Source organism: Mustela nigripes, chromosome 13 (genome assembly GCF_022355385.1).
Source record: "Mustela nigripes isolate SB6536 chromosome 13, MUSNIG.SB6536, whole genome shotgun sequence".
Classification (NCBI taxonomy): domain Eukaryota; kingdom Metazoa; phylum Chordata; class Mammalia; order Carnivora; family Mustelidae; genus Mustela; species Mustela nigripes.
In genome coordinates this window covers 203,123-229,186 of record NC_081569.1, presented here as the reverse complement: position 1 = coordinate 229,186, position 26,064 = coordinate 203,123, and the positions used below count along the sequence as shown (strand labels likewise).

General features: G+C 54.4%; 2 protein-coding genes across 2 annotated transcripts; one reads left to right on the top strand and one right to left on the bottom strand.

The window, feature by feature from the left end:
* The first annotated feature begins 1,107 nt into the window (after positions 1-1,107).
* Positions 1,108-8,830, top strand: CHRNA5 (cholinergic receptor nicotinic alpha 5 subunit). Its single transcript, XM_059371365.1, has 4 exons — positions 1,108-1,146; positions 2,386-2,495; positions 4,000-4,831; positions 7,296-8,830. The coding sequence occupies exons 1-4, from the start codon at positions 1,120-1,122 to the stop codon at positions 7,455-7,457; spliced, it is 1,131 nt and encodes a 376-aa protein (XP_059227348.1). The 5' UTR covers positions 1,108-1,119; the 3' UTR covers positions 7,458-8,830.
* Positions 8,831-10,011: 1,181 nt separating this feature from the next.
* On the bottom strand, positions 10,012-25,435 carry CHRNA3 (cholinergic receptor nicotinic alpha 3 subunit). The gene is made up of 6 exons (XM_059371364.1): positions 25,287-25,435; positions 23,738-23,877; positions 23,584-23,628; positions 22,568-22,677; positions 17,430-18,441; positions 10,012-11,101 (listed from the first exon to the last, which is right to left on the bottom strand). Exons 1-6 carry the CDS (start codon positions 25,363-25,365, stop codon positions 10,973-10,975), a joined length of 1,515 nt encoding a protein of 504 aa, XP_059227347.1. The 5' UTR covers positions 25,366-25,435; the 3' UTR covers positions 10,012-10,972.
* Positions 25,436-26,064: the final 629 nt, after the last annotated feature.

Below are 26,064 nucleotides of genomic sequence, written 5' to 3'. Positions count from 1 at the left end.
TTTGAATTCTAACATCAGTTCTCCCACCGGTCGGTGGTGTTTAGGCAAGTGGCCTGGCTGCGCTGGTTTCTGTACTTGCAGAGTGAATGGTTACGGTAGATGAAATCTCTAGGTCCTTGCCAGCACGAGTGCTTTAATCAAGGACAACTGCCCTTTGGAACAGGAGTGCAGGAGGGATGGCCTTGCTGTGTTTCCTGGTAGCTATTCCCATGGGAGGGACTTCACCCCTGTCTTTGTCCCAAGGGAGGTGCCTCCTCCAAACTCCTCCTCTCTCCCCGGTGCTCAGCTGCTGTTGGAATGCATGCCCTCCAGGCACATGAGCCATTTAAAACCCTGTCCCCTCTCCCGAGCCCAGGGATGGCCTCTTGCCGTGTGGGTCTCTGCACTTGGTGTTATATCCCGCATACTGTGGCCGATTATCATGATGGTCTCGTAGGGGCCCATTCGGCTCCATGATGTTTCCATAAATGTAATGGAAGAAATGTCACTTTAGCTGGGCCTTGAGAATTCAGTGAAACGCTGGTCTCAGCAAAGAAACAACATCAGGGAGGTGTGAGTGACAAGTATTGAAGAACTCAGTTCTCTAGCAAAGCCGGTAGTGAGAGCTCATGAGGTTGCATGCAGGGCAGCGAGCATAGTGTCTTGTCCTCATGGCAGTGCCTCGGAGGTTCAGAGCTGTGCTCAGCGGAGACACAGAACTACCCTCCCTGCATTGTGGCACTTCCGAGGTCACCGTGTGCTTTATCAATAATTCACAGTCAGCTTCTTCCTTTCTTAGCGCTAAGGACGTAAAGTCATGCTGTGCCTGTTCCTTGGACTGTGTCTCAGCTTTGAGGTCACAGCGTACTTGAGCCCGTGTGTTCAGTTGGAGATGCCGGTGGTGTGCCATGGCGGTGTACCTGACGTACAGAGCACCCTGAGGGGAATGACATGCAGTTAGGCTGAAAAAGGACCCTGCCCTTCCAGAGAATGGCATCCATGAGCAGGATGTAGGGACTGTACGGACAGGAGTGTTTGTATAAAACTATAAAAGTTCTTATTTCTAGAATTATTGTTTCTGTACTTGAAATAATCAGCCTTGTTTACATTTTTGTTTTCTAGGATGAGAAAAACCAGTTAATGACAACAAATGTCTGGTTGAAACAGGTGTGTATGAAATGCAAAAGGTCACCTGAGTGGTCCCGGGTGCTGTGATTAGAGGATTGACAGCACCGAGGAACACGAGCAGGGGGTTTCTGGGGGCGGGGCAGGATGCAGGAGGGTGGGGGTCGATGGGGTTCTCATGGAGCGGTTGCTGTCTGCCAGGCACCGTTGTGGGCACCAGGGAAACAGCAGTGAACAACACAGACAGAAGTCCTGGCCATCAGGAAGCTTCCTTTTGGTTGGAGGAAAGAAACAAGGAAGCTGTATTGTGCCTCGAATGCTGACAAGGTTCACAGGGGGCAAGGGGATCTTTGGGGATGTACTTTTAAATAGGATGGGTGGGGAAACCATTGAGAAGAATGTAGTGTTTGAGCAAGACCTGGAGGAAGAAAAAGAAGCCGTATGAGTATCTGGGGGAGAACTGACCCAGGCAGAGCGGAACAAGCATGTGCAAAGGCCCTGTGGCTGGAGTGTGCCTGGGGTGTTTCAGGAGAAGCAAGCCAGCCAGTATGGGTAGGGATGAGTGAGCCATGGGGAAGGAGGCGTGTATAGAAGAGGTCAGAGAAGCAGTGGGAGGCGTTTAGTAGGCACCTGGGCTGGTGTCGGGATGATGGTATTTACTTGGAGTGAGATGGGAATGGGGGATGAGTTACTCTTATAGACAGAGCCCTTTGTAGAAAGGACTTCTTTGTCTTCTGGGCCATCAGACTTACGTCCTCAGCTGCTGCTGTGTGCTTCCCTTCAGCCTTTCTTTATTATCCCTAATTATAACATGGACTACCAGTTCCCTGGCCCTAATTCCTAAAAGGCATGCCTCCTTTTTGGGGGGTGCAAGTCTTAACATGATCCCAGAATGTCACTTTGTGGAGGTTGGACAGGTTTTTATATCTGTGGAGTGTATAATAAATCCAGGGGGACCAGTCCAACCAATGACAATAGAGCTAGAAAAGAGAAAGTCTGCCTAAACCTGGTTCTTACATGCCCATGGCTGCAGCCCTAAGCATGGTCACTGGCGGGGGAGGAGGTGCCGAGCAGAGCACGGGCCTCACCTGTGTTGCATGAGGACCAGGGGCTGTGCTCCCATGCTCTCAAGTAAGATGTGGAGCTGAGTGTTCTCTGTGGCGAGCAGAGACGCTTTCTGTGTCTAGAACTTCTAGATTTGGTAAAAAGTGTAGCTTTTACTACTCTTGACCGTCGATGTCATTGGAATTGGCAATTGAGGCCATTGTCTTTGTTCTGAAGGAGTGGACGGACGTGAAATTAAGATGGCATCCTGAGGAGTACGGAGGAATAAAAGTTATACGGGTCCCTTCAGACTCTCTCTGGACTCCAGACATTGTTTTGTTTGATAAGTAAGTTATATTCTAAATACCACTTTGTGTTTTTAAAAGGAAACACTTGTATTTTTATGAGGCACTAGTAACTTTTCTTCTCTTGGAACATTGTTTAGCTCTAAGATCAAATGACTTGATCCTATGTTTTTGTGAACCTGCACGTAGGCTCTGTGGGTCCTCTCCTTTTCTTGGTATATTGTTTCCTGATCGTGAACGTGTTCTTTGGTTTTTAAGACTTGTAGAGCTTCTGGGAAGTCCAGGGAGGTGTAAGGAAGTGGGGGGTTTACCTATAATAACCCCATCATCCCTGCACTTGGAGGCAACGTGCACAGTAGCTGACACGTACAGTGGACTCACTCCGTGTCTGGCTGCGTGCTCTGAGCCGCTGTGCTTTATCGATCCCGACTGTCATTCGGGTGGCATTGTTGACGGACAAACGGGGACCGGCATTACAACCTCGGCCACGACCCCACAGTTTGCCTGTGTCCGAGTGGGCTTCCCACGAGGCAGCCTGACGTCAGACTTACCCTCTGATTCAATAGACTACGATTCTGCCAGATCACCTTCCAGATTTTGGGGTTATTTTTTCAAAAAAATAGTTGAAGTTCTACTTTATGTTCAAATAAATTTTGCTTCTAATTTTCTTAAATACTGCATTGGAATTATCCCTTGATGAGGGGCGTTGAGTCCACCCATCTCCACGGGCATCCTACCTCACTGTGTCTTCAGGATGGTTCTCACTGGGGGAAAGGATAATTCTGGGATCGAGTTTCAGGTTTTCTAGGACCACCCATGGCAAATCTGGAAATTTGTGCTTCTCCTAAAACACTTTGTGGTATTTGCAAGAAGGCGTTTGGCACGAAGTCAGAGCAAGCACTATGCAAAAATACCAGTCTTTAGACACCCTTTCCTTGCTCGCTTCTCCGCAGGTGAAGAGGGAACAAGGTGTACCTTCTCAGGACACAGCTCCCTGGAGTGTCCTGTACTCCAGGCAGCTGAAAACACGTTTGCATAGGCATGAGTCTAACAAAAGTCACATGAGTTTTAAGATACAAGAAACTAGTATTTCAAAGAAAGCTTATGTCAGTTGACTTCTCCAGGATGTGAGTTCCTGGGGTGGCAGAGCTCGAGAGGCCCACAGGCTGGCGTCCAGTGTTTGTGACAGAGGGAAGAGCACTGTGGGGGAGTCTAGGCACATGGAGTTGGGCTCTGGCTGCTCTCTGATTGTTTAAATAGCCCAGTTGTAGTTCACAGGTCAGGTGAGATCTTTCAGCCTCTCAAGAATCAGGATGTTGGGAAGTCGAGCTGGCTCACCAGTCTTGGAGAGGATGTGGAAGGAGTTTGGCTCCCGGAGGGTCCCGTGTTTGAGGAAGATGGACTTAGAACAGAGTCCCCGTGTCTCTGGCCCACTCATCTACAAAGTGTCTCGTGTTTTGGCACAGGCTTTCTTTCACAGAAGGCTCGTGAAGTGCGGGTTTGGGCTGTCTCATCTCTCACTGTCCTGTACGTGTGTGTGTTTCAGCGCAGACGGGCGTTTCGAGGGGGCCAGCACAAAAGCTGTCGTCAGGCATGACGGCACGGTGACCTGGACACCACCCGCAAACTACAAGAGTTCCTGTACCATCGATGTCACGTTTTTCCCATTTGATCTCCAAAACTGTTCCATGAAGTTTGGTTCTTGGACTTATGACGGATCACAGGTTGATATCATTTTGGAGGACCAAGATGTAGACAAGAGAGACTTCTTCGACAACGGAGAATGGGAGATTGTCAGCGCCACGGGGAGCAAAGGGAACAGGACGATCAGCTCCTGCTGGTACCCACACGTCACGTACTCCTTCGTAATCAAGCGCCTGCCTCTCTTCTACACCTTGTTCCTTATCATCCCCTGTATCGGTCTCTCCTTCCTAACCGTGCTCGTCTTCTATCTCCCTTCCCACGAAGGGGAGAAGATCTGTCTCTGCACGTCTGTACTGGTCTCTTTGACGGTCTTCCTGCTGGTTATCGAAGAGATCATCCCCTCGTCTTCCAAAGTGATCCCTCTGATCGGAGAGTACCTGGTGTTCACCATGATTTTTGTGACGCTGTCCATCATGGTCACCGTCTTCGCCATCAACATCCACCACCGTTCCTCCTCAACACACGACGCCATGGCGCCCTGGGTCCGCAGGGTCTTTCTGCATAAGCTTCCCAAACTGCTCTGCATGAGAAGCCATGTGGACCGGTACTTTGCTCCGAAAGAGGGGACCGAGGGCGCTGGGAGACCAGAGTCTTCTCAAAACCCACTGGAGGCCGCGCTGGATTCCATCCGCTACATCACCAGACACGTCACGAAGGAGAACGACGTCCGTGAGGTCCGTGCCGTGTGGTGTTTGCGATACATGGCTGCTTCTGTTCTGAGTGCGGGGCAGTAAATGGCAGGACCTCGAGGGGACCCCGATGTCGAGGGCCACAAATGTTGGGGCACTGTCCTTAGAAGGTCTTTACTGGAACTGGCTTCATCAAAATATCAGCATCAGGCCACCTCTGCCCCCTTGCTTCTCCGTCCCCCTGGCCACTCCATAATTATCAAGAGTAACAATTCTGCCATGATTATTTTAATTCTGTCTTCCATAACTTTGTGTCTGAATTCTGTGCTGATCTGTCGGCACAGCTCGGCACGATCATTGATCAGAATTTGTTTCATTTTTTAACCAATGAGCCTAATGGAGGCTTTATAAATATAGCCAAGATGTTTCTTCTAGAATATATCCTTTTGTTGTTCATTTACAAGAGAATATCAATGAAATTAAAAGCAGTAAGGTTGGGGCGCCTGGGTGGCTCAGTGGGTTAAGCCGCTGCCTTCGGCTCAGGTCATGATCTCAGGGTCCTGGGATCGAGTCCCGTATCGGGCTCTCTGCTCAGCGGAGAGCCTGCTTCCCTCTCTCTCTCTCTGCCTGCCTCTCCATCTACATGTGATTTCTCTCTGTCAAATAAATAAATAAAATCTTTAAAAAAAAAAAAAAAAAAGCAGTAAGGTATTCTTGGGTGTCACATATGCCAAAGTGTTCATGTGAAGTTTAGTAATAGTGCTTAATAACATGCTTAATTTTTTTAAAAATAAAAATTCATGTCAAACTTTATTAGGGAAAATAACTCTCACTGGCTTCTTACTTAAGGTTAATATTTAAAGTAAGAATTGAACATGAATACATTCTACTAATGTGATATGAGATTGAACTTTCAAAACATCAAATTTCAATGTCACCATTCTTACTCTTTTTTTAAAGATTTTGTTTATTTGTTTGTCAGAGAGAGTGCCCAAGCAGGGAGAGAGGCAGGCAGAGGCAGAGGGAGAAGCAGGTTCCCTGCTGAGCAAGGAGCCCGATGTGGGACTCAGTCCCACGACCCTGGGGTCATGACCTGAGCCAAAGGCAGAGGATTAACCCACTGAGCCACTCAGGCATCCCACCATTCTTACTCGTGTATAATATTTTTAAAGCTAGGAATATAGCATTTTTATAATTGAATTTACTTGGGACAGCCCCATTAAAATTATATGAATTCTCATTTCTAAAGCTTCTTTAAATGGAAAAATGTCTAGCAGGTGTGGGAAGAAGCATCAAAGCGAAAAACGTGTAATGCTTGTGGATTTTTAAGGTTTCTATTTCATGATTAGTATGATGAGTTTATGAGGTCTGAAGCAATCGATGGAGTCTTAAAACATATAAATGTTAAGTCATGATTGGAATAGAGACGGAATTTAATCTGCAAAGGGCTGTGTGAAAGGACCAGCACTCATCCCCTGGAGTCAGTAAATGGATTTTATTTTCAGGGGGACTCAGACAATCAGTAGAGTGTTTATAGCCCCCTGAAGTCCACATTGTCCCACACCTGGGGGCAGAGCTCCTGTAGGGGACCTCGTGCCTCACGAAGGCAGGGGCAACTTCTGGTGCTCAGGGGCTGGTCTCCCCTTGCCCTTCCTCTGAGGTCACTGAGAGCTGCTGAGCTCCCTCCCCGCTTAGGCTGCAAAATGGGATGAACTGAGGTCCAGGCCAGCAGAGCTGAATTCACGAGCTTGGATTAAAATGGCCCGCAGGGAATCCAAAACCAAATAATGCAGCTTGTGGGGCAGGGAAGAAGATTCGGGACTGCCCAATAGATATTATTCTGAAGCGACTTTTTTTTTTTTTTTAAAAGATTTTATTTATTTATTTGTAAGAGAGAGAGAGAGTGAGAGCAAGCACAGGCAGACAGAGTGGAAGGCAGAGTCAGAGGGAGAAGCAGGCTCCCTGCGGAGCAAGGAGCCCGATGTGGGACTCGATCCCAGGACGCTGGGATCATGACCTGAGCCGAAGGCAGCTGCTTAACCAACTGAGCCACCCAGGCGTCCCTCTGAAGCAACTTTTAACTTGGCTTGAAATTCATTAACTTCAGCCCAACCTCAGGCTGGGCTCTCTTCACAAATTAAAATAAGTAAGCACTGCTGGGCAAGAGTAAGTAACAGAAATAACTATAGAAAAAGAATCAGAGAGGTTTTTTTAGTTTATCTTATAATAAATATGCAAGTAGTATATCCTGACTTTACTAAACATCTGTCAAAATATGCCACTTGAATATATTACAGATCAACTTGTGATTTAATAGCGTGTGCAGTGGTCCTGCAAGCTCGTGGAGACTGTACGCATCCCGAGCTCTGAGCACAGGGTCCTTCACTGTCACACAGTGGGGGTGGGCGGCAGAAGCTGGTCTGGCCTCTAACTCAGTGTGTAATATCTTGATTTTGCAACTTTCAGTCATGTGTTAAACGTATGTGTGTTTTTTCTTCTTCTGCAACAGGTTGTTGAAGACTGGAAATTCATAGCCCAGGTGCTGGACCGGATGTTTCTGTGGACTTTTCTTCTGGTTTCAGTTGTTGGATCTCTTGGGCTTTTTGTTCCTGTTATTCACAAGTGGGCAAACATAACAGTCCCGGTTCACATCGGACAGGCAAGCAAGTGATGCCTCCCCCTGGTAGGAACTTAGTTATGAAAGGCACACATAGCTCTGTACCTATCACCATAGAAAATGTAAATTGTGCTTGAAATTTGATGCCAGTTTGATCAGACCAACAGCAGCTAGCACTGGTTTACCCTACCAGATTGCCCACTGGAACACTTCACCTGCATGAGTGAGGCACCGGCTCAACATCTGATCTAGAAATAGCGACCCCGTATCTGAACCACACTAGCACAAACCCGGCCTTTGGGTCCTGGCAAGTAAAACCAGCTGCAGTCACAGGGGTGCACGCTGCTTGACTGTGTCTGAAGATGGATTTCAGAACTACTTCTGCATTTGGTAAAAAGCGCACATTTTAAATCTCCCTGTCCTCTACCCGCATCTCATCTTTGGCACGGTGGCCTGCGGCGGTGGTAAATGAGCCAGGTACTTGGTGCTGTGACGATTAAGTGTGATGCTGATTTTCTAGAACCGACGTTTCAAAAAATGAAAAGCGGGAATTCCTTGAAGGCTTACTTTTATTTCTTAGATGCTTTAACTGAACAATTACAGTATTAACTATTTTCGTAGCTTACCGTCCGTTGTAAAATCATACAATAGACAACTCCCACGGACATGCACGAGTGTCTCCTTAATAATTTCGACCCCCTTGTCCACATTTCCCACAATAACCACCTTCTGCATAAATTGTAGCATTTCTGGACCCTTCACCTTAGAACAGTCCTCTACAATGAAGTGAATCTCAGTTTTAAAACTTAAAAACACCAAACTGCTGTGGATAATACCAAATCGTAGTAGAAACCATCTTCCGCAGGGAAAGGTGGATTCTAACCAGGCAGAAGCTCATCGTTACATGTCCAGAATGTTTCGGTTTCTCTCTCGTCCCAGCAGTAACAGTGCTAGAGCCCTGCAGGTGAGAGGGCTGGGAGATGCCGTGCGGGCTTAGCCTTTCACTGCTCTCTCGTGTCGGATGAGCTGTCGCCAGTAAACGAGTGAGATTCCCTCTCTCGTGTCGCGGTTCACCGACCGGGGAGAGTAGGACAGAAACCTGGGTTTGATGCACGACTCCAGGGTCTCAGAGAACAAATGCCTTGTTTACGGTGAGTAACCGTCTGAAGGCGTCGGTGCTCCCTGGAGGCGGGAGCAGATGGGCTCTTCCCTGTCTCACTGTGGACACACATTCCGTATCCCTCAGCAAGTGAACATTGGGTTTGCCAAGTTTAAACTGCCCGTTAGCTAGCTTAACACGTTCACTCCCTAATTCCTCTCTGGTCTGCATTCCTGCTGCTTGTAACTTGTATGAGTAAAGTTTAGAGAGATCTTCATTTGACTTACTGAAACACGAGTCAGCGCGGGCTGCAGTTCTGTCGGTTTTGTTTTGCATAGCCTAAACATCCAGACGACTAGGGCAAGATCAAAACGGTCTCCGTGAACCCTCGTCTCCTACCAGCGGCCACCCAGACTCCGGCCTATGGTCCAGGAGACTCGCTTCTAAGTAATCTGTCTCAAGCAGTGGTTCTCAATTGGGTAGTTTTGTGCTCGAGGGGACACTTCATTTTTTGAGACAGTTTTGGTTGTCCTAACCGGCAAGGGACTGGGGGTGTGTCACTGGCATCTACTGGGCAGACCCCGGGGGGGGTCCTCCCAGTGCAGTGACGCAGAACGTCACTGGTGCCAAGGCTGGGAAGTGCTATTGCTGAGGTCCATCCACTGTGCCCGTGGGAACAGCCGCCACCTCTCCCAGTGGCCACTCAGGCTGCTCTGGGACATGCGCAGGCTCCATGGTGGAATCACGACCCTCAGAACCTTGGGAACCAGGTGGCGGGGGAGCAGGGCGCAGGGTCCAAGCCAGCGGGGGTAGGGCTGCTGCTGAGAGCACGACACTTGGAGCAGGCCGTGGGCTGGGGAAGGAAGCTTCAGGAAATCTGCCGCGAACCGACCTAAACAGACATGCCGGGGTCTCGCTTACACCTCCACCGCCACCAGCAGGAGACCGCCTTCCTAGTTCGGCCATTTGCACACGGTCTGTGATACAGCATACCGCCTAACACTGCAGAAAAGCTGTATTTTGATGTTTCTTTCTTTTTGAAAAAAATTTTTTTGAAGATTTTATTTATTTATTTCACAGAGATCACAATCAGGCAGAGAGAGAGAGAGAGAGAGGAGGAAGCAGGCTCCCTGCTGAGCAGAGAGCCCGATGCGGGGAGCCTGGGATCATAACCTGAGCTGAAGGCAGAGGCCCCAACTCACTGAGCCACCCAGGCACCGCTATTTTGACGTTTCTTTACCAGAAAGCCAGTTTAAATGTTCACTTATCTATAATAAATACTCTTGACGTTTTTCTTGCATGAATCCCTTCTGACAAAATGAAGACAACGGGATAAGTAAGCCTTGAAATGCGAGATCCAACGCTGGTAGCTCGAGGACAGAAACCATGAGAAAGAGCCTAAATGTAAGACTTCTTGGAGGCAACAGGACGAATTCTTTACAATGCGGGATTTGATGTGACTTCTGGGATATCACACAAAAGAGCATAGGTGACAAAAAACTGACAAAGTGGAATTCATGAAAATTTAAATCTGTGCATTACAAGATGTTATCGACAGAGTGAAAAGTCAACCCGCGGACGGGGAGAAAATATCGCACATCACATGCCATATAGGAGCTTAATAACCACGATACACAGAGAACTCGAACTTAAGGACTGAAACACCCAAACAACCCTGCCCCAAGTGGAAGAGGACCTGAGCAGACACGTTCCCAAAGGTGCCGCACAGAGGGCTGAGCAGCTCGGAGGAGATGCTCAGCCTCATCATTACGTAAATGTGAATCAAAATGGCAGCGAGACCCCGGCTCCCATGCAGGAGGACGGGGGCTGTTGAAAGCACAGGGAGCGAGCCCTGATGGCAATGAGGCCAGCCAGAGCCCCAGGGGTGTGGGAGACAGTGCGGCCACTGTGGAGAGCCGTCCAGTGCTTCCTCAAAAAATTAAAAAAATAGTTCCACCTTGGGGCCTCTACCCCAAAGAACTGGAAGCAGGGTCTCCCAACAGATCCCTGGGTACCCACATTCACAGCAGCGTTGTCTGTAATGGCCAAAATGCGGGAGCCCCTGGCGTCCACCTACGGATGAACGGATACGCAGAACATCCGCTCATGCACCAGAGTGTTGCTCAGCGGCGACCAGGAAGGACATTCAGACACCCACCACCATGCGGACGGGCCTGGAGGGCATTACGCTCGGGGAAAGGAGGCAGTCACAAAAAGACGAGTATTGCATAATTCACTTATATGGGGTCCTCAGTCAAAATCCTACAAACAGTGGCATGGGGGTGCTGGGGAAGGGGGCGGGGGGCTCGTGGTTTCTGGGATGAGGAGGGTCTGGAGGTGGGGGTGATGGCTGGAGGTCCTGCACTGAAGTGGGTGCCTCCCAATGATGGGCACAGGCCGCATCCTAGGGGAGCGACGTTTCCCACCAGAAGGAACAAACGCGCCCCATGCCCAGGCTGGTCAGCTGGCCTCATGCCTCGTCCCTCGCCAGCAGAGGCTGCAGGAACAGCCCCGCCGTCCCCAGGATGCACACCAAGATGAAAACCCACAGGAAGATGCGATCAATGACCATGGCCACGTACTTCCAGTCATCCTGAATCTGAAAAAGAGAAACACACATCAGGAAAGCAGAAAAAATAAGCCCGAAGGGCCGTGGAGGGAACCCACATCCAGCGGGAACATCGAGTCAACACGTTGCAGCGGCTGAAGCCATCTGACCTCCCAACACAAGAAAGCTCGTGCTCCTAACACCGTCTGCAGACATCCACCAGTCCCAAGTCTCTCTCCACGCCCTGCGAGAAATGGGCATGAAACACTCATGTGGAGTCTGTTTTAAATCAGGAACTTCTTGGGGCACCCGGCCGGCTCAGTCGGTAGAGCGTGAGACTCTTGATCTCAGGGTTGTGAGTTCAAGCCCCATGTTTGGTGTAGAGCTCACTTAAACAAACAAAACAAAAAAACCCACAGAAATTTCTTAATGTACACATAATCTATTTCTTCTTTTTTAGATTTTATTTATTTATTTAAGAGAGAGACTGAGCATAAGCAAGGGGAGGGGCAGAGGAAGAGGGAGAAGCAGGCTCCGCGCTGAGCAGGGAGCCCAATGTGGGGCTCCATCCCAGGACCCCGGGATCATGACCTGAGCCAAAGGCAGACGCTTCACTGACAGAGCCACTAGATGCCCCATAATCTATTTTTTCCTAAACTGACTTCTAATTTATAAGGTTGGTAAAACCAGTTCTTTGACCTGTGCCTGTGGGAGGGCTCCTGGACTTTGTTAGAAAAGCTAACACAATCCAACCATCACTTACCATTGCTTCCAAGTACTGTTCTTAACCCGTTTTAGATACTAATTTCCTTTCAGCATCTGTTCCGCCCATGAAACCAGCACACCAGGGCCAGGCTGGCGTCTTCCCCGCGGTCCCTCCCCGGGCCCAGCTAACCAAAGATCCTCTTCCACCGTAAGGCCTGAGCACCACGGACAGGGACAGGCTGGAAATCAGACGTAATTGCTGACAATAAAGTAAGAGGCGGAAGAAAGAGCAAGACTAATTGCATATAACACAGCTTCGGTTCAGGCTTGAAACAGGAAGGAGAACCGCATGTTAATTACAGTCCTAGACGGCTCCGCAAGCAAGGAAGCCGTAATTGAATTGAGGAAGAGAGAACCCATGAATCAGTGGATTTTGAAGAAATAATCGCGTAATCAAGAAGCAGCATGTGATTCAGTAACCGAATTAAGTGCGCGGAAATGGGCTGGGGCACGAGAACTGTTGCTCCCATCGTGAGCTGCACGGGGGGTGCTCTTGAAGACATTAGGCTCAGCTACAATTAGACGTTATGCCCTGTTTGCATTCCCGGGACCCAGGCTGTGGTTTGTAAGCGCCTCAAATACAGAACAGACCCCCGGATTCCTCTGGTCCCTCGGCCAGCCGAACGCCCCCAAAGGCTGTCACAAGGCAGAGGCCGGAAACACAGACTTGGAGACACTTTGGTTTCAATCCCAGAGTCTGAGAATTTGGGTCAATTACGTGACCTCGGTTTACCTTGGTTTCTCCGTCTGTGACATGCAGGTAAGAGCAGTACTCACCCTCTTGACTCCCGCCACCCCCCGCTCCTCCCCCGCCCCTCAGTTTGTTTCCTGTTCAAGAACCTCTTACAGTTTGTCTCCTCCTCTGGTTTGATCTTGTTTCATTTTTTCCTCTATTCCAGTATGATCTGTTTTGTTCCTTAAATTCCACATATCAGTGAGATTCTGTAACTCTTCTGACTGACTTGTTTCGCTTGGCATAATCCCTTCCCGTTCCATCCCTGTCCATGCGCACGTGAGTGTTCATCCTTTCTGATGGCTGAGGAAAGTTCCGTTGTGTTCATGCATTCATCTGTCATGGACATCTGGGCTCTTACATACTTTGACTACTGTGGATGTCGCTGCTGTAAACACTGGGGTGCAGGTGCCCCTTCGGATCACTCCATCTGTGGTTTTGGAGTAAATGCCCAGTAGTGTGATTGCTGGTTGTAGGGCCCCTCTCTTTTCTACGAGTGCTGGGTGTTAAAGAGACTGAACTCTGAAACTAATAACACACTCTGTTAATCCACTGCATTTAAATAATCAAAAAGGACAGGGCTCCCCTCGGGGGCGAGTGCGATGACTTACGGGGTGAGATGAGGTGGGGCACGTGGTCCTTCCAGGGCACACAGTCCTTTGTGGACAACACCTGCTGGGATTCAGGCCGAACAGACACCCGACCCTTCTCCAACTACACGTGTTCCTCTAACGTCTTGGTGGGCTTAGCCTGGTGCAGGAAGAGGGGACGTGGGTCTCACCCAGAAACACACATGGGCCACACAAAGGGGGTGAAAACTGGCGTTAGGTCTGTTAAAGTCTGGAAGGCACGATGACGCGGGGTGGTTCGTGGAAACTTTGGAACTACTGACAACAAAGAGGCGTCAGACAGAACGGGGAACAGGCACAAGCTCTTGGCTCGTTCCGCCAGTCCGGCCCTGGAATGTCCCCGAAGCCAGAGGAGCCTGTAGGTTAGGGGCTGGCCCAGGTGCGCTGGGGTGGGCAGGCGGAGGACAGTGGGCCGGGGACAGCTTTGCGCCGTGCTCTTTTCTCCCTGAACGCTCTGCCTCTTTTCAGACTGTCCACTCCCTGCCCAGAGATGCAGGCTCCTTGGGAGCGGACGAGAGCCTGGTGGAGGTGAAAAGCCAGAGGTCGAGATGTCCCTTAAGTGACGAGGTCATGCAGAGGGAAAGAGGCACCTTTGAAGGGTGGTCCCTCCATCCGGCCTGTGGCCACGTGGGCACTTGCCCCAACCAGCTGCAAGGCTGGCTGACCCATAAAAAGTGAGTTTTCAGACCTCAATATGCAGACTTAGCCATTTGGAAGGAAATTCACATGACAGGTTAAGGATTCAAACTAAACAGGAGATCCGCAGAGATGACAGAGTATTGGAAATGTGAAGGAGAGGGAGCAGGGCCCCAGAAGAAACAAGTGAGACAGACAAGTCAAGGAAAAGACCCAAGAGATGGGACAGTGAGCAGGAGGGGACCTGCGAGGAGGGGTGGGGGGGCAGGCAGGAAGGAACCGGTGAGGCGGGGTGAGGGGCGGAGGGCAGGAGGGGAGAGGTGGGGGCTGGAGGCACAGGGAAAGAGGCACAGGGAGAAATCGACACAGAGAACTGGGAGCCCCTGAGAACGGAAGGTGGACGTTCGGGGCAAGCAGTTGGTGAGAATGTCGGTCTAGGAGAGACCCGCACACACACCCCGGTCCTGGTGTACAGATTCCAGAGGCTTCTGCACGCAATCCGCCAGTCAGACTAACGGGGTCAGGCTCACTGAGAACTGCTCACCAGTGACACTGAACCAGTAGTACCTTCTAAGTGTTTAAGGAAAAGAACTTCAACTTGAGAATTTTTGATCCAGCTAAACTCCCTTGAAAATGAGAGTTTTAACATTTTGAAGCCCCCAGGCCTCTGAAGTTTTCCACTGTCAGCCCTGGAGAAGGCACGTGGTGCAGGGAGAGAGGGCCGGAGGACGCCCCAGGATGCACCTGGGGTGAGAGCCTGGTGCGGGAAGCCGACTGCATCCACCCCTCCGTCCCCCCCACCCAGCAGCAGCCCCGGTAACATCCAGGGCGGCTGGGCAGCAGAAGGGCCGAGGGGAGCAGGGAGCAGTTGGGGGTGAAACACGGACGCCAGGCGATGCTGCGGATCTGACTCTCAGACACACAGCTTCCCCGAAACGAAGGAAAACAGAAGACGCAGCTTTCCAAGCAGCCACGATTCAGACTTCACAGCGCACAGCATGAACTCCGGGGAAAAAAGAAAATAAGTGGAAAACATACAATAAGATGGCAGAAACTGAGCCTTGACACGACAGTACTCACAACACGGGAATGAATAAGGCACGGATCAGAAGGGAGACGCTGGAAGGCGGGGGCGTCCGTCCACACTGCGCCATGACATCACGCACACGGTGCGTCTGTCTCCAGCCGGCAGAAGACAAGCTGTCTGCGGACTGGCAGCTCAGAGGATCCTGGCCTGGGTGCGCCTCCCAGATCGAGAGCAGGCAACCACCAGCTGCGAACTGTGCCGTCAGCAAAGAGCACCTCCGAGGGACCCCAAGCTCGAGGATGACTACAACCGCCCCTCTTACAAGCGGGAGCACACGGTGACCCCCGTGAGTGGCTCGGAGAAGGGAGCCTCCTTGCCAGGGTCACCAGGCCTTCCTGTGCCGTGGGGGCCAGCACCGCTGAGACTGGAAGCCCAGCCCTGTGGTGAGCTTCTGAGGGGGCCGAGTGCACCCAGAACTGGTGAGGCCAATCCACGGACCCGGGGAGTGGGAGCCTCTCTGGAAAACTGTGGATCACAACCCAGGGGAGGGAGGGCCCCTCCAGGCAGCTCTTGTGTCCTCAGCACAGGGCGGGCATCCCGGCTCCCACTGCCCGCTCATAGGCTGCTGTGCAGTGGCCTGTGGGCCAGATTACTGCCATTTCTGGAGAAACAGGAGAGCCAACAGCCGGTCTATAGCCCCTGTGGCAACGGATGAGCAGAGCTGAGCCATGATTGCCCCTTGCATGGGCCTCCCACTGGCCGCTAATTTATCTTCTGGGCATTTCAGTGGCAATTTCCCTTTTAGTAACAATTTTTAACAGAGTCCTTTTTTAGAAAAGATGCTTGTGACACTCTAACACTTTGTATGGTGCCTAGTAACTTTGGAATCGAGTTAATTCGTTTCTCTTTTTTTTGAAGATTTTATCTGTTTTAGAGATAGAGCACAAGTAGAGGAACAGCAGAGAGAGAGGGGGAAGCCGACTTCCCGCAGAGCAGAGAGGCCGATGCGGGACTCGATCCCAGGACCCTGAGATCCTGCCTTGAGCTGAAGGCAGACGCTTCACAGACGGAGCCCCCGGGTGCCCCGAGAGTTAGTTTGATAGCTCGACAGAGGCTTCAGTACGAGTACTCAGATTTCAGTCCTTATGAGGTCTCTGTTAACAGAAGCTGTGTCAGGCAGATGCGGGAAGGGTAGAGCGCGCCTGCCTGGGTTGTCAGTGTTGGGGCCACAGGCTGTCACAGATCAGGTACTTCTGCTCCAGCAGCTGCTTCAGCTGAAGTTAAAGGGGAGCTTGACTTTGTGGCTCAACGACGGGTGAGCAGGAGGCCCCGCGGTGGCTGTGGCTGTGGCGAGCTCACCGCTGTGCAGGCGGGTGGGGCGCAGGACAGTCGGCGGCTGCGGGCTCCCTCCTGTCTCCTCCACTGTCCCAGGCGTTCGGAGAGGAACACGAGAGGCTCTAGCCGCTCCACACCCGTGTTAACTGCTCGCCATGCATCCGGGGCTGGAACGACCCGTTCATCAGCTCCCTGTGACTCAGCAAAGCAAGGCAGAGCCCGTTCCCGTGAAAGCAGAGTTTCTTACAAAAGCATTGTGTGTGATTCTGACAACCCTGGGGGTAAACGCAGGGTCGGGGAGCAGCACACACGTGCTATCGCTAAGTGTAAAACATCCCCTAATGCTCACATCACTTCTAGTGTGACATCTGTGGAAGAGACAGGAGCTCAGCCAATGAGAAACAACCAGCAGGAGAGGTCGCCTGGATCCCTCACAGGAGAAGACAAACGGGAAAGATTCCCACTCGCTTCTCAGCAGGGAAAAGCTCATGAAAACGGCAACAAGGCTCTAGTTCACATGCATTGGGGGAGGGGCGTGCAGCCACAGAAACGCACAGACACCGCCTGGCGGGGGGATGACCCTGGCCGAATGCCTGGGGGACCTCGCGGTGCCCACCAAGGAAGTTAAAAATACCTCCCTGCGGAGCTCAGTGAGAGCCGCGGGTGCGCATGTCCACGAGAAGATGTGCATGAGAGTACGCGTGGTGCCTTCCTTCCCAACAGCCCCGAACTGGACAAGCTGCGTTGGCAGCACAGGTGACATGGGAAGCAAACCTCCAAGACATTTTGTTGAATGAAAGAGGTCAGCTGTGGAAGGGTGCGTGCCACGGAAATCCATCTAGATGAAGGCCAAGGGAAGGTAAAGCTGACGGACATCAGGAGGCCGGGGGTCCCTGGGAGGGGGCGCCAGGAACACCCCACATCCTTACTCAGCTCAGGGTTACACGGGTGTCCACGCAATGCAGACTCGTGTGCACCTGACATCTAAATGGGGCAAGCACGTGGTCGGCAAGGGAAGTGAATATGAGCTCAGCGCTGGGGCCACGTGGGGGCCACGTGCTCGCAAGCCAGCTTCCAGCTCTTCTCTGCACCAACCGCCCACCTCTGGGGCCGCTCTCCTGCTGGGAGCAGTGACGCCACCCATCCAGGACAGCCGCCTGGTCCATGGAGAAGCTGGTCTGAGCTCAGCCGCTGACCCCGGGCCAAACTCAGGCCCACCCTGCCCATCCGCCCCAGGGAGTAACGGCTTCTTACCTCTTTGGCGTCATTTTGTGCTTTCATGTTTTCCGCAATGTACCTGACGCTCTGGACGGCTTCTCTGACTTCCGGTGACAGCGTCGAAAGGGCCAGCACGGCGTGCAGGGACTCCGAACTGGAGCTTCTCGGAAGGTTGGCGCTGAAATTCGAGATTTTTATCCTGCGGTGGTGGCACTGGCCGCACGTCCCATCCTGGCAGGGACAGCCTTCCTTGCCACCTCTGGGCTCCACGCGGCTGAAGCAGTTGAGATTGGAGAGCTCAGCGTTGCAGACCGGCCTTGGATTCTGGCCAGGGCCCTCGCCGCCCGCCGGCCTGGTCATGAACATGACCTTGGGGAGCAGGTGCAGGAAGATGGTCTTCACCCAGGCGGGCATGGTGTGCGTGGTGGGTGTTCGGTAGTGCACGTTGAGCACGAAGACAGTGATGACGATGGACAGCGTGACGAAGATCATCGTGAACAGCAGGTACTCGCCGATGAGCGGGATGACCAGCGAGGTGGATGGTATGGTCTCGGTGATGACCAGGAGGAACACGGTCAGGGAGAGCAGCACGGAGATGCAGAGCGTGACCTTCTCGCCACAGTCGGATGGCAGGTAGAAGACCAGCACAGTGAGGCAGGAGATGAGCAGGCAGGGCACGATGAGGTTGATGGTGTAGAAGAGCGGCAGGCGGCGGATGTAGAGCGAGTACGTGACGTCGGGGTAGATCTCCTCACAGCAGTTGTACTTGATGTCGTGCTTGTAGCCGGGGGCTTGCACGATGGCCCACTCGCCGCTCTCCCAGTAGTCCTTGAGGTTCATGGAGGAGCCGATGAGGACCAGGTCGATCTTGGCCTTGTCGTAGGACCAGGAACCGAACTTCATGGTGCAGTTCTGGTAGTCAAACGGGAAGTAGGTCACGTCGATCCTGCACGAGCTCTTGAAGATGGCGGGCGGGATCCAAGTCACCTCCCCTGTGTACTTGACGAGAGCTTTGGTCTTGTCGTCCACCTGGAAGTCCCCGACAGCACTGTGGAGACAGGAGGGCGGTCCAGGGTCACGACCACGCACTCACCTGGGCCTGCTTCTCACACCACAGGCAGCGGGTGCTGGGAACTGCTTACGAGACCACGCGGCAGGAGTGCACGCCAGAGAAGGTCGCCCAGGCCACTGACCGACGGGGACACCGCGGCCCAAGCCTGTGTCCCCCCAACTCCAGGACATGTCCCTAGTTCACTCCACAACTGTGAGTCTGCCTTGATATTTACTAAGATGCTTCCAAAGGCCCGAAAGAGATTGTTTCCCCTCTAAAGAAATGGGGTGAAGGTTGTCCCTGAGGTGGGACACCTGTGGGCATGTCTGCTCCTCATTCTGGTTTAGACCCGTCAGCCCCGCACTCATTCTCTGGTGCGCACCTGCTAAGTGCACGTGGGTGTGTAGGGCCAGGCAGTGGGGTCGTGAGACGTCAGGGGGCCCCCTCCTCCCACCCGGAGCCCTGACAGCTGGGCTCACAGCAGACGCAGCCTGCGACCCTGCTCTCCTGACACGTCCAGCCCCGCTCCGCTCGAACAGTCACGGGTTCTGATGCCTTGTCTTTCAGACCCTGTGCACAGATTCCTTTACCTTCCTGCTCTCCGGCCTCCCCAGTTCTCTCCTTTCACCTCTGCACTCCCCACCTGTCCGCACAGAGCCCCAGGGGCTTGAGTCCTGCATCTGAGAGTCAGAGCTGCGGCCTCGCCCAGGGGCCCTACTGGTCTACTCGGGTTCTGAGTTCTGCGCTGGAGGAATCCATACCCTCTAGAAGGAGAAGCTGCCACACCCGTCCGCCCTGAGGGCCGCAAACAGGACACACTTGAACGTCTGGGGACAGCTGTGTTCCGTTATTTAGTGAGAACATGTGGACACAGAAGGGATGTGTCTTGTCGGTCTCTGTCCCACCTTCCTTGCCTCCATGAAGGCATGTGACGGCATCGCTTCTGGAAGACACAGGCCACTGCCTCCCTGTCCTCGGGTCAGCCGGTCTGCCCCACAGGTGCCCTGCTGGCTCTATTCATGCTCAGCCCCAGGTCACCCGCCGCGCACCCTGTTCTCACAGGCTCCCCCCTTGCTCCAGCTCCACACAGGCGGGAGGCAGGAAGGGTGGGCAGTGTCCACGTGGCCCTGACTCGGATTCTCCCAAAGAAGCCATGGGGCCTGCTCAGGGGGGCTGAAAAGACCCCGAAGAACCTCCTTGCCACGCCCCAGGGCCACAAAACATGGGGACAGAAAGGGGCCTCCGGATCACAGCATGTAGGCCCACTCCCTTCTCTGTGAACGTGTCCACTGGGAGACAGCCACGCGGTCTACTGTCCGTGGTTGGGGCTGCTTTTGGGTGATGAGGGCAGAGGGACCGCAGCTGGGACCACCGCCCCCACCCCCAGGTCTAGGACAGTCACTGGCCAGCCCTCCCTAGTCACTGCTGTAGTCCAGCGCCTTTGTGAAGAGGACGCTGGCGGTCAGACCGCAGCTCCCGTGGAGTGTTAGCGGCAGGGCCTTGACCCACCGGAGCCTGGCGCACGAGTGAGGGGTCGCTAAACCACCCACGTGCCCTAAGGTGAGCTGGGGGGCAGTGATGGCCGGGGGAGAGGAGTTCTCATGTCCCGGGGCCCCAGACATAGAAACCTACAAGAAGCACCTGCCCCTCCAGAAAGAGGCCCCTGCTCTCTGTTGAATCCTTTGCAAGGGGAGCAGTGAAACGGGGCCTGTGGCTTCGATTGTGGGAAGAAGCAAGGAAGGGCAGGGTCCGTGGATGGTCTGCAGGGGCGGCCATTGGAGCTGGTGTGGGCTCGAGTCTCAGATGTTCCCCAAGCTCCCTCCTGAGCGGACAAAGACCCACACAGAAAAATGCTGCTTAGGGTAGGACCTAAGCTAAATGGGGTCAGAAACAGGTGGAGAAGAGAAGACAGTTTATAGGTTGGAGAAGCAGGTGTCCAGCGGGGGCCACGCTCCGACCCAGGGGCCTGCCGACGCAGACGCTCTCGAGCTGGCGAAAGGAGACGCCCGCCCACCCTGTCCTCAAAGTTCAGCAAAGCCACTATCTCCACAACGGCCACAGGGAGGGGAGTGCGAGACTGAGTAATGTGAATGACCAGATCACAAGCAGGGAAGGCACATCTGGAAGGACGGCCCCGGGGCCGGGGAAATGGACGGTCTGGTGCGCCCAGCAAGAAGCGGGAAGGGAGCTCCGGAAGCGGAAGGAGCGGTGTAACAGGAAGAAGTTAAATAACCCGGCTGGACAGCAGCAGGTGTGTCCAGAGTTGGCAGCTGAAGAAAGAATCACGAGAAGAAAAACCGCCTTTGGAGCAAAGCCTAGAAGCAACAAGACGGCGTCGAAAGTGCGGTCGCGGGAGTGAACCCGGACAGGACTGAGGTCGACGTCTGACAGAAATGGGAACCCCAGAGAAGCATCCAGAGCATGGGTGGACTTCCGATGCACGTGCAAACGGAGTTCCTGGAGTGAAAAATCAAGCAGCGGAACACATCTCACGTCCAGGACTTGGAAAGTCGAGACTTATCCCACGCGCCTCCCCAACAACAGGACTTCACAGACAAAGGGAGGAAGTGTCCGGGCGCCTGAGCTGGGGGAACAGCCTCCTGCAAGGCCTGTGCTCCCCGGTCGCCCTGGACGGTCCTGGTTCAGGTTGTGGTCCTGTTCTGCATGGCAGTGGCCCCTGCTGTCTACCCGAAATCACCCGATTTCACCCGCTTAGACAGGCGTGTGATTTCCACAGAGACACTTCTCAGCGTTTTTAAGACTGTGATGTGAGGAAGGTCGCAGGCAAGGGTTTTACCTCCAGTTAAGCTTTACGCAAAAAGGCTACAGTGTGTTAGGAACGTGTGAGAATGTGGGGTGTCTCGTGCCCACGAGTGCTGAGGGTCCTGTTAGAGAAGGAACTTCAGAAAACAAGGAAACCCCAGGGGAACTCTGGCCTGAACTTGTCGAAGAAGACATTGCTCGTGTGTCAAAATGAAGAGAAACTCTCCACAGAGGGACCAGTTCTGAGAAACTCCAGCCGTAACCCAGAGAGAAGAGCTGTATGGGTTCCTCTAGAACCTATTTTCAGTTCCAGATCCCAGGAGAATTCCTGACGCTACCTGCTGATGGGAAGCAGCTCACGGTGACCAGGCTTGTTAGACTCACGACCTCCGTCCTCCAGCTGTTCACCCGAGATGGCCAGCAAGAAAGCAGCCCTGACATTCGCACCATGAGATTAAAATTTCTGCACACTTTCTTAATTCCAGCTCAGCAAAAATTCTCCGCACCCTGGCCAGCGCCCCAGGACCCTCTCTCGGTGCTCAGACTTTGCAAACCGGCTGAGTTTATCCTGTGTTCCAGTTCCGTGCAGACTAAATTTACAAATAGAAGTTGCATGAAAGAAAAATTTATGGATATATTCCCTTGGGAAAAGAGAACAAACAAACAACAATGACAACTCGCTTCACCAGAGATCACAAAATGGGACTCAGCCAAAATACAGCTTCTTCAGTCCTAGTAGTTAAAGCATATTAGTTTGTCCTAATCTGGCACAAAAACCTAAATGCAGAATGCTTTGAATTGTTAAGATTAGATGAACTCTGTACCAAGTGCTTTTCTGAGAAATGCTTCGTGGCTGAAATGTGGTGACTTCAGAGAAAAAGCACAGAAGCAGAAATGCTGCTTTCCACACGCAGAGAACGAACTAGGACACACCGCAGGAGCCCATACATTTGCCCAGTAACAGAGCTTCGCTGCGGGAGCATCAGGTTTGGGGAAAGAGGCGGGTGTTGGAGGTGCCATGAGGGGCAGGTGGAGAACCCGTGGGCCCGGAGTCAGGAGGGAGGGTGAGGCTCCCCTGGGTCCTGACCTTTGGAAGGACGCTGTCCTAGCAAGGGCCTCAGTGGCTGCGTCCCCTCCGTGGCTGCCTCTCCGGTGGGCAGCTGCACACCTGGAGGTGATGGGTGATTCCTGCACCCACCCCCGGGGTGCAGTAAGGGGCTGCGGTCAGGGTGGGTAGCTCCAGCACCAGGCATACAGCAGGTGCTCAGTAAATCCCCGTGGAGTTCTCCCATCGGCGAAGCCCTCTGGACACGGTCCCGGGCAGGGCCCAGGCTCAGGCACATGGCCGCCCCGCGCTTACTTGTTGTAGAGCACGATGTCTGGCTTCCAGATTTTCTGCGCGGGGACGCGCATGAACTCCGCGCCATCGTAGTCGGAGGGGTTCCACTTCAGCTTGTAGTCATTCCAGATCTGGGGGGGCAAGCGGGGTGGGCAGCGGAAGAATGTGCACGGTCTCCTCCCTCCCCCGCACCTCCGAGGCACGTCCCTGAGCTCGTTCTGGCGCCCATGCCGGCTGTGTGTGCAGGCCGCCTCCGTCCGGCCCCAAACCGACCGCCGGGGGTGGCCGCTAGTGCAGGCCAGCTGCATGCCGCAAGTGCCTGCTGTTCACATCCTGAAATGGCTCTCCAGGAGCTTCTCCACACCCGTCTGCACCGCCCCAGCCCAAGAACAGGGAGCTGATGACCCACAACCCTCCACCAACTCCAGGTTAAGTGGGGTTGGTGTCTGAAGGTTCTGGGGAAGGAGCCAGGACACCCCTGGGGCCCAAGGAGCATTCAGGAACCCAGGCTGGGGGACGGGAGGACGGGTGAGGCTGTGAACAGGTGTCCAGTGGGCACCAGACCCTCCTGCCTGCGTGGGCGTGCAAATGGCCACATTAACCCACATTAACCCAGAGTTATCTGTCCAGAGCTGGACAAGGCCTCCTGGGGCCTGTGGAAGCCTGTGTCCTTCGCCTCAGCCTAAAGAGGAAAATCCAGAGCCCTTGTTTCTGTTTTACCAGAGAAAAGAGCATTATCTGATTTTACCGAAGGACCGATTTTTGGCAAGAAGGGAAGGAGGTGGGCTCGGACACTAGCCTGGAGTCAGGGGCCGGCTCCGGGCCCAGGTCTGTCTCTGTGTGACTGTGGAGCTGTCTCCCTCTAAGTGACAACCTGTCATGTGTGACTTGAGGGGCGAACTTCTGGGAGGCCCATGCAGCAGCGCAGGTGACCCCAAGCCCTGGAAGAGACCCCTATTTGGGGGCTTTTCTGGGTGGCGCAGCAGAGACTGCAGACACCACCAGGGGGCAGCAGTGCCCGAGGTCCACTCACTCACTTGTTTGAGCCACAGGTTGGTCTCCATGATCTGGTTGACTTCGTCCTAGAAGGAGAGACAGGAGTGGACGCCTGAACACAAACACCTGGCTGGTTCTGGGAGAGGCTCTGCCAAGCCCCACACCCCACGCCCCAGTCGCGGCTCCCGCACTCACCACCTTCACCAGCTGGGACATGGACACCTCGAACTGGATGATGACTGGGTCGGACACATTGGCCACTGGCCGGATGATCTCGTTGTAATCCTCGAACAGCCGCTCAAACAGACGGTGCTCGGCCTCGGAGGCCACGGCCACTGAGGGAAGGACGTGCCATGTTTCCCTGCACCAGGGACCCCCCCCACCCCACCCCGGCACCCTCATCGCCTGCTGCGGGAACCCTGTAGCGCCTCGAGTTACAGACTGGGAAACTGAGGCCCTCCAGACACAGGAGGTCACACACATCCAGGGAGACAGCATGATCACAAGCCTGGGCTGGAGTTTGGATAGATCTGGTGCAAATCCTGCCAGACTGCTTGGAAGCTGTGTTAGCTTGGGCAAGGGGTTCAATCTCTCTGAACCTGACTTCTTTTACTCAGAAAACATCTTTTTATCCGCACCCACCCCAGGGTTGCAGCAAGTGAAGGGCTCACGGTAGCACAGAGAAGGGCTCACCAACGACCCTACCTCCAGTGTTCACACAGGGCAGGGGCCTCACTCTAGTGTTCACATGGGGCGGGGGCAGTGCAAGTCCAGTCCGCCTCTACAGCCACTCCCAGGATGGACAGATGGCCAGTGCCTTTTCAGGGCGCGCCCCACCCCCTCCCCCTTCTGCCTCCCAGCCTGTAAGAGGCTGCAGCCGCCCAGGACTCCCTAGGGGTTTCCCCACCAAACCTCCAAGAAGCTGGGTGTCTGTGTGGCTCCCATGATCTCGGAGTGAGACCCATGGCCAATCTCAATCTTTTCCCAGCGTGGTCAAATTTACCTCCTTGAAAGGGGTAGGGGGATCCCCTTTGTTCCCAGGCCACACCCTAGGCGACTTGAATCAGCCTCTGTCCTTCTCACTTAGAGGTCTGAGGACAGCGCGGCCAGGGCAGGAGGGGAATCCTTGGGGAAGTCTAACCCAACTTGCCCGCATCCTGAAATGGGGTCTTGCCCTCTGCCCCCTCCCCAACACATCAGAGACCTCAGGCAGGGGCTGCTGAGGAGCGCAGGGACCCGGAGTGCTGGGGTCCCCAGCATCAAGGGGACAGAAACGGCGCCCCCCTGACCGACTCCCGGTGTAGCCCTGACGAACCCCCGGCCCCGGGCATCTGCCTGCCCTCCCCGCCGCCCGCAGGCCCTCCAGCGCGGCGCGCTCCTCCGTGCGGCTCTGGCCAGCGGCCTCCTCCCAGAGACCCGGCACCAGGCGCGAGGCGCGGCCCGGGTCGCGGAGAGGCGAGCGCGCGGGAGCGGAGGACGCGCCGGCCCCCAGCCTCCCGCGATGGCCCCCTCCCGTAGGTGGCACCGGCCTCAGTTTCCTTATCTATTCCTAGAAGGAAGGGGTAGGCGCGAGGCAGACAATGGAACCGACGACCAGGGCGCAGACGCCCGAACCCCGGCCCTCCCGGCTCGCGCCCAGACGACTCGGGGTGGAGGGGTGGCCGGAGGGGCACCCGGGCTCCCCGACGCGGCCGGCGCCCCTTCTCTGCGCCCCCCGCCCGTCCCTCCGGTCCCGCGCCGGTACCTGGCGGCAGCACCAGCAGGGGCAGCAGCAGCAGCAGCGGGGGCCCCGCGACCCCGGCTCGACGCGGGTGGGCGCCCATGCTCGCGGGGAGCGCGCGGCTGAGGCGCAGGCGGACTCCGCGGCGGCTCCCGACGCAGCCCGCCCGCGCAGAGCCGGACGCCCCGGCGCAGGGCGCGGAGCCGGACGCTGGCCCCTCCCGCCCGCGGGGCGCCGGAGGCTGGGCGGGGGCGGCGCTCGGAGGGGCGGGGCGTGCGGGGCGTGCCGGGCGTGCGCGGCCTCCCGGCCGCGGGGGTCGAGCGCCCCCGGAGCGCGCGGGGATGGGGAAGAGGGGCTGGTCCAGCGGGCCCCGCGCTGGAGACCTCGGGGCGGCTGGGCCGCGGGAGAGGCTCCCACACACTCTCCGAAGCGCGGGATCCTGACGCCGCTGAGTAAGTGCGAAGGGTCCCAGGTGTGATGCCGTGATCGCGGGGTTCGTGTTTTCCTTATAGTTTGGGGAGGCGGAAACGGGGCCCGCCGCCCCTGGGTGCTTGTCGAGGCAGGAGTGAGACCTGCGTGTTTGCCAGACCGCGCTCCTCTCCGTGGGTTTGAAGTGCTCCCTGATTCACAGGGAAAAAGAAACTAAGGAATGAGGCTTGGAAATGGAGCTGCCGCATCTGCACCCGGGGCGTCCCACGGCGGCCCTGCTCCCTCAGCACCCCTCGCCCCAGCATCCAGCTCCTCTGACGCGGTGGGGGGCTGCACCTGCAAGGGAGTCGACTTTATTACTTTCAGAATGCGT

Excerpts from the sequence above, each read along its gene's own strand:
- CHRNA5 (XM_059371365.1), top strand. The coding sequence starts at position 1,120 with ATGACAACAAATGTCTGGTTGAAACAG. Across the intron at positions 1,147-2,385 it reads CAAATGTCTGGTTGAAACAG|GAGTGGACGGACGTGAAATT; the intron begins GTGTGTATGAAA and ends TTTGTTCTGAAG. Across the intron at positions 2,496-3,999 it reads GACATTGTTTTGTTTGATAA|CGCAGACGGGCGTTTCGAGG; the intron begins GTAAGTTATATT and ends TGTGTGTTTCAG.
- CHRNA3 (XM_059371364.1), bottom strand. The coding sequence starts at position 25,365 with ATGGGCGCCCACCCGCGTCGAGCCGGGGTCGCGGGGCCCCCGCTGCTG. Across the intron at positions 23,878-25,286 it reads CCTGCTGGTGCTGCCGCCAG|TGGCCGTGGCCTCCGAGGCC; the intron begins GTACCGGCGCGG and ends TCCTTCCCTCAG. Across the intron at positions 18,442-22,567 it reads GACATCGTGCTCTACAACAA|TGCTGTCGGGGACTTCCAGG; the intron begins GTAAGCGCGGGG and ends CTGTCTCCACAG.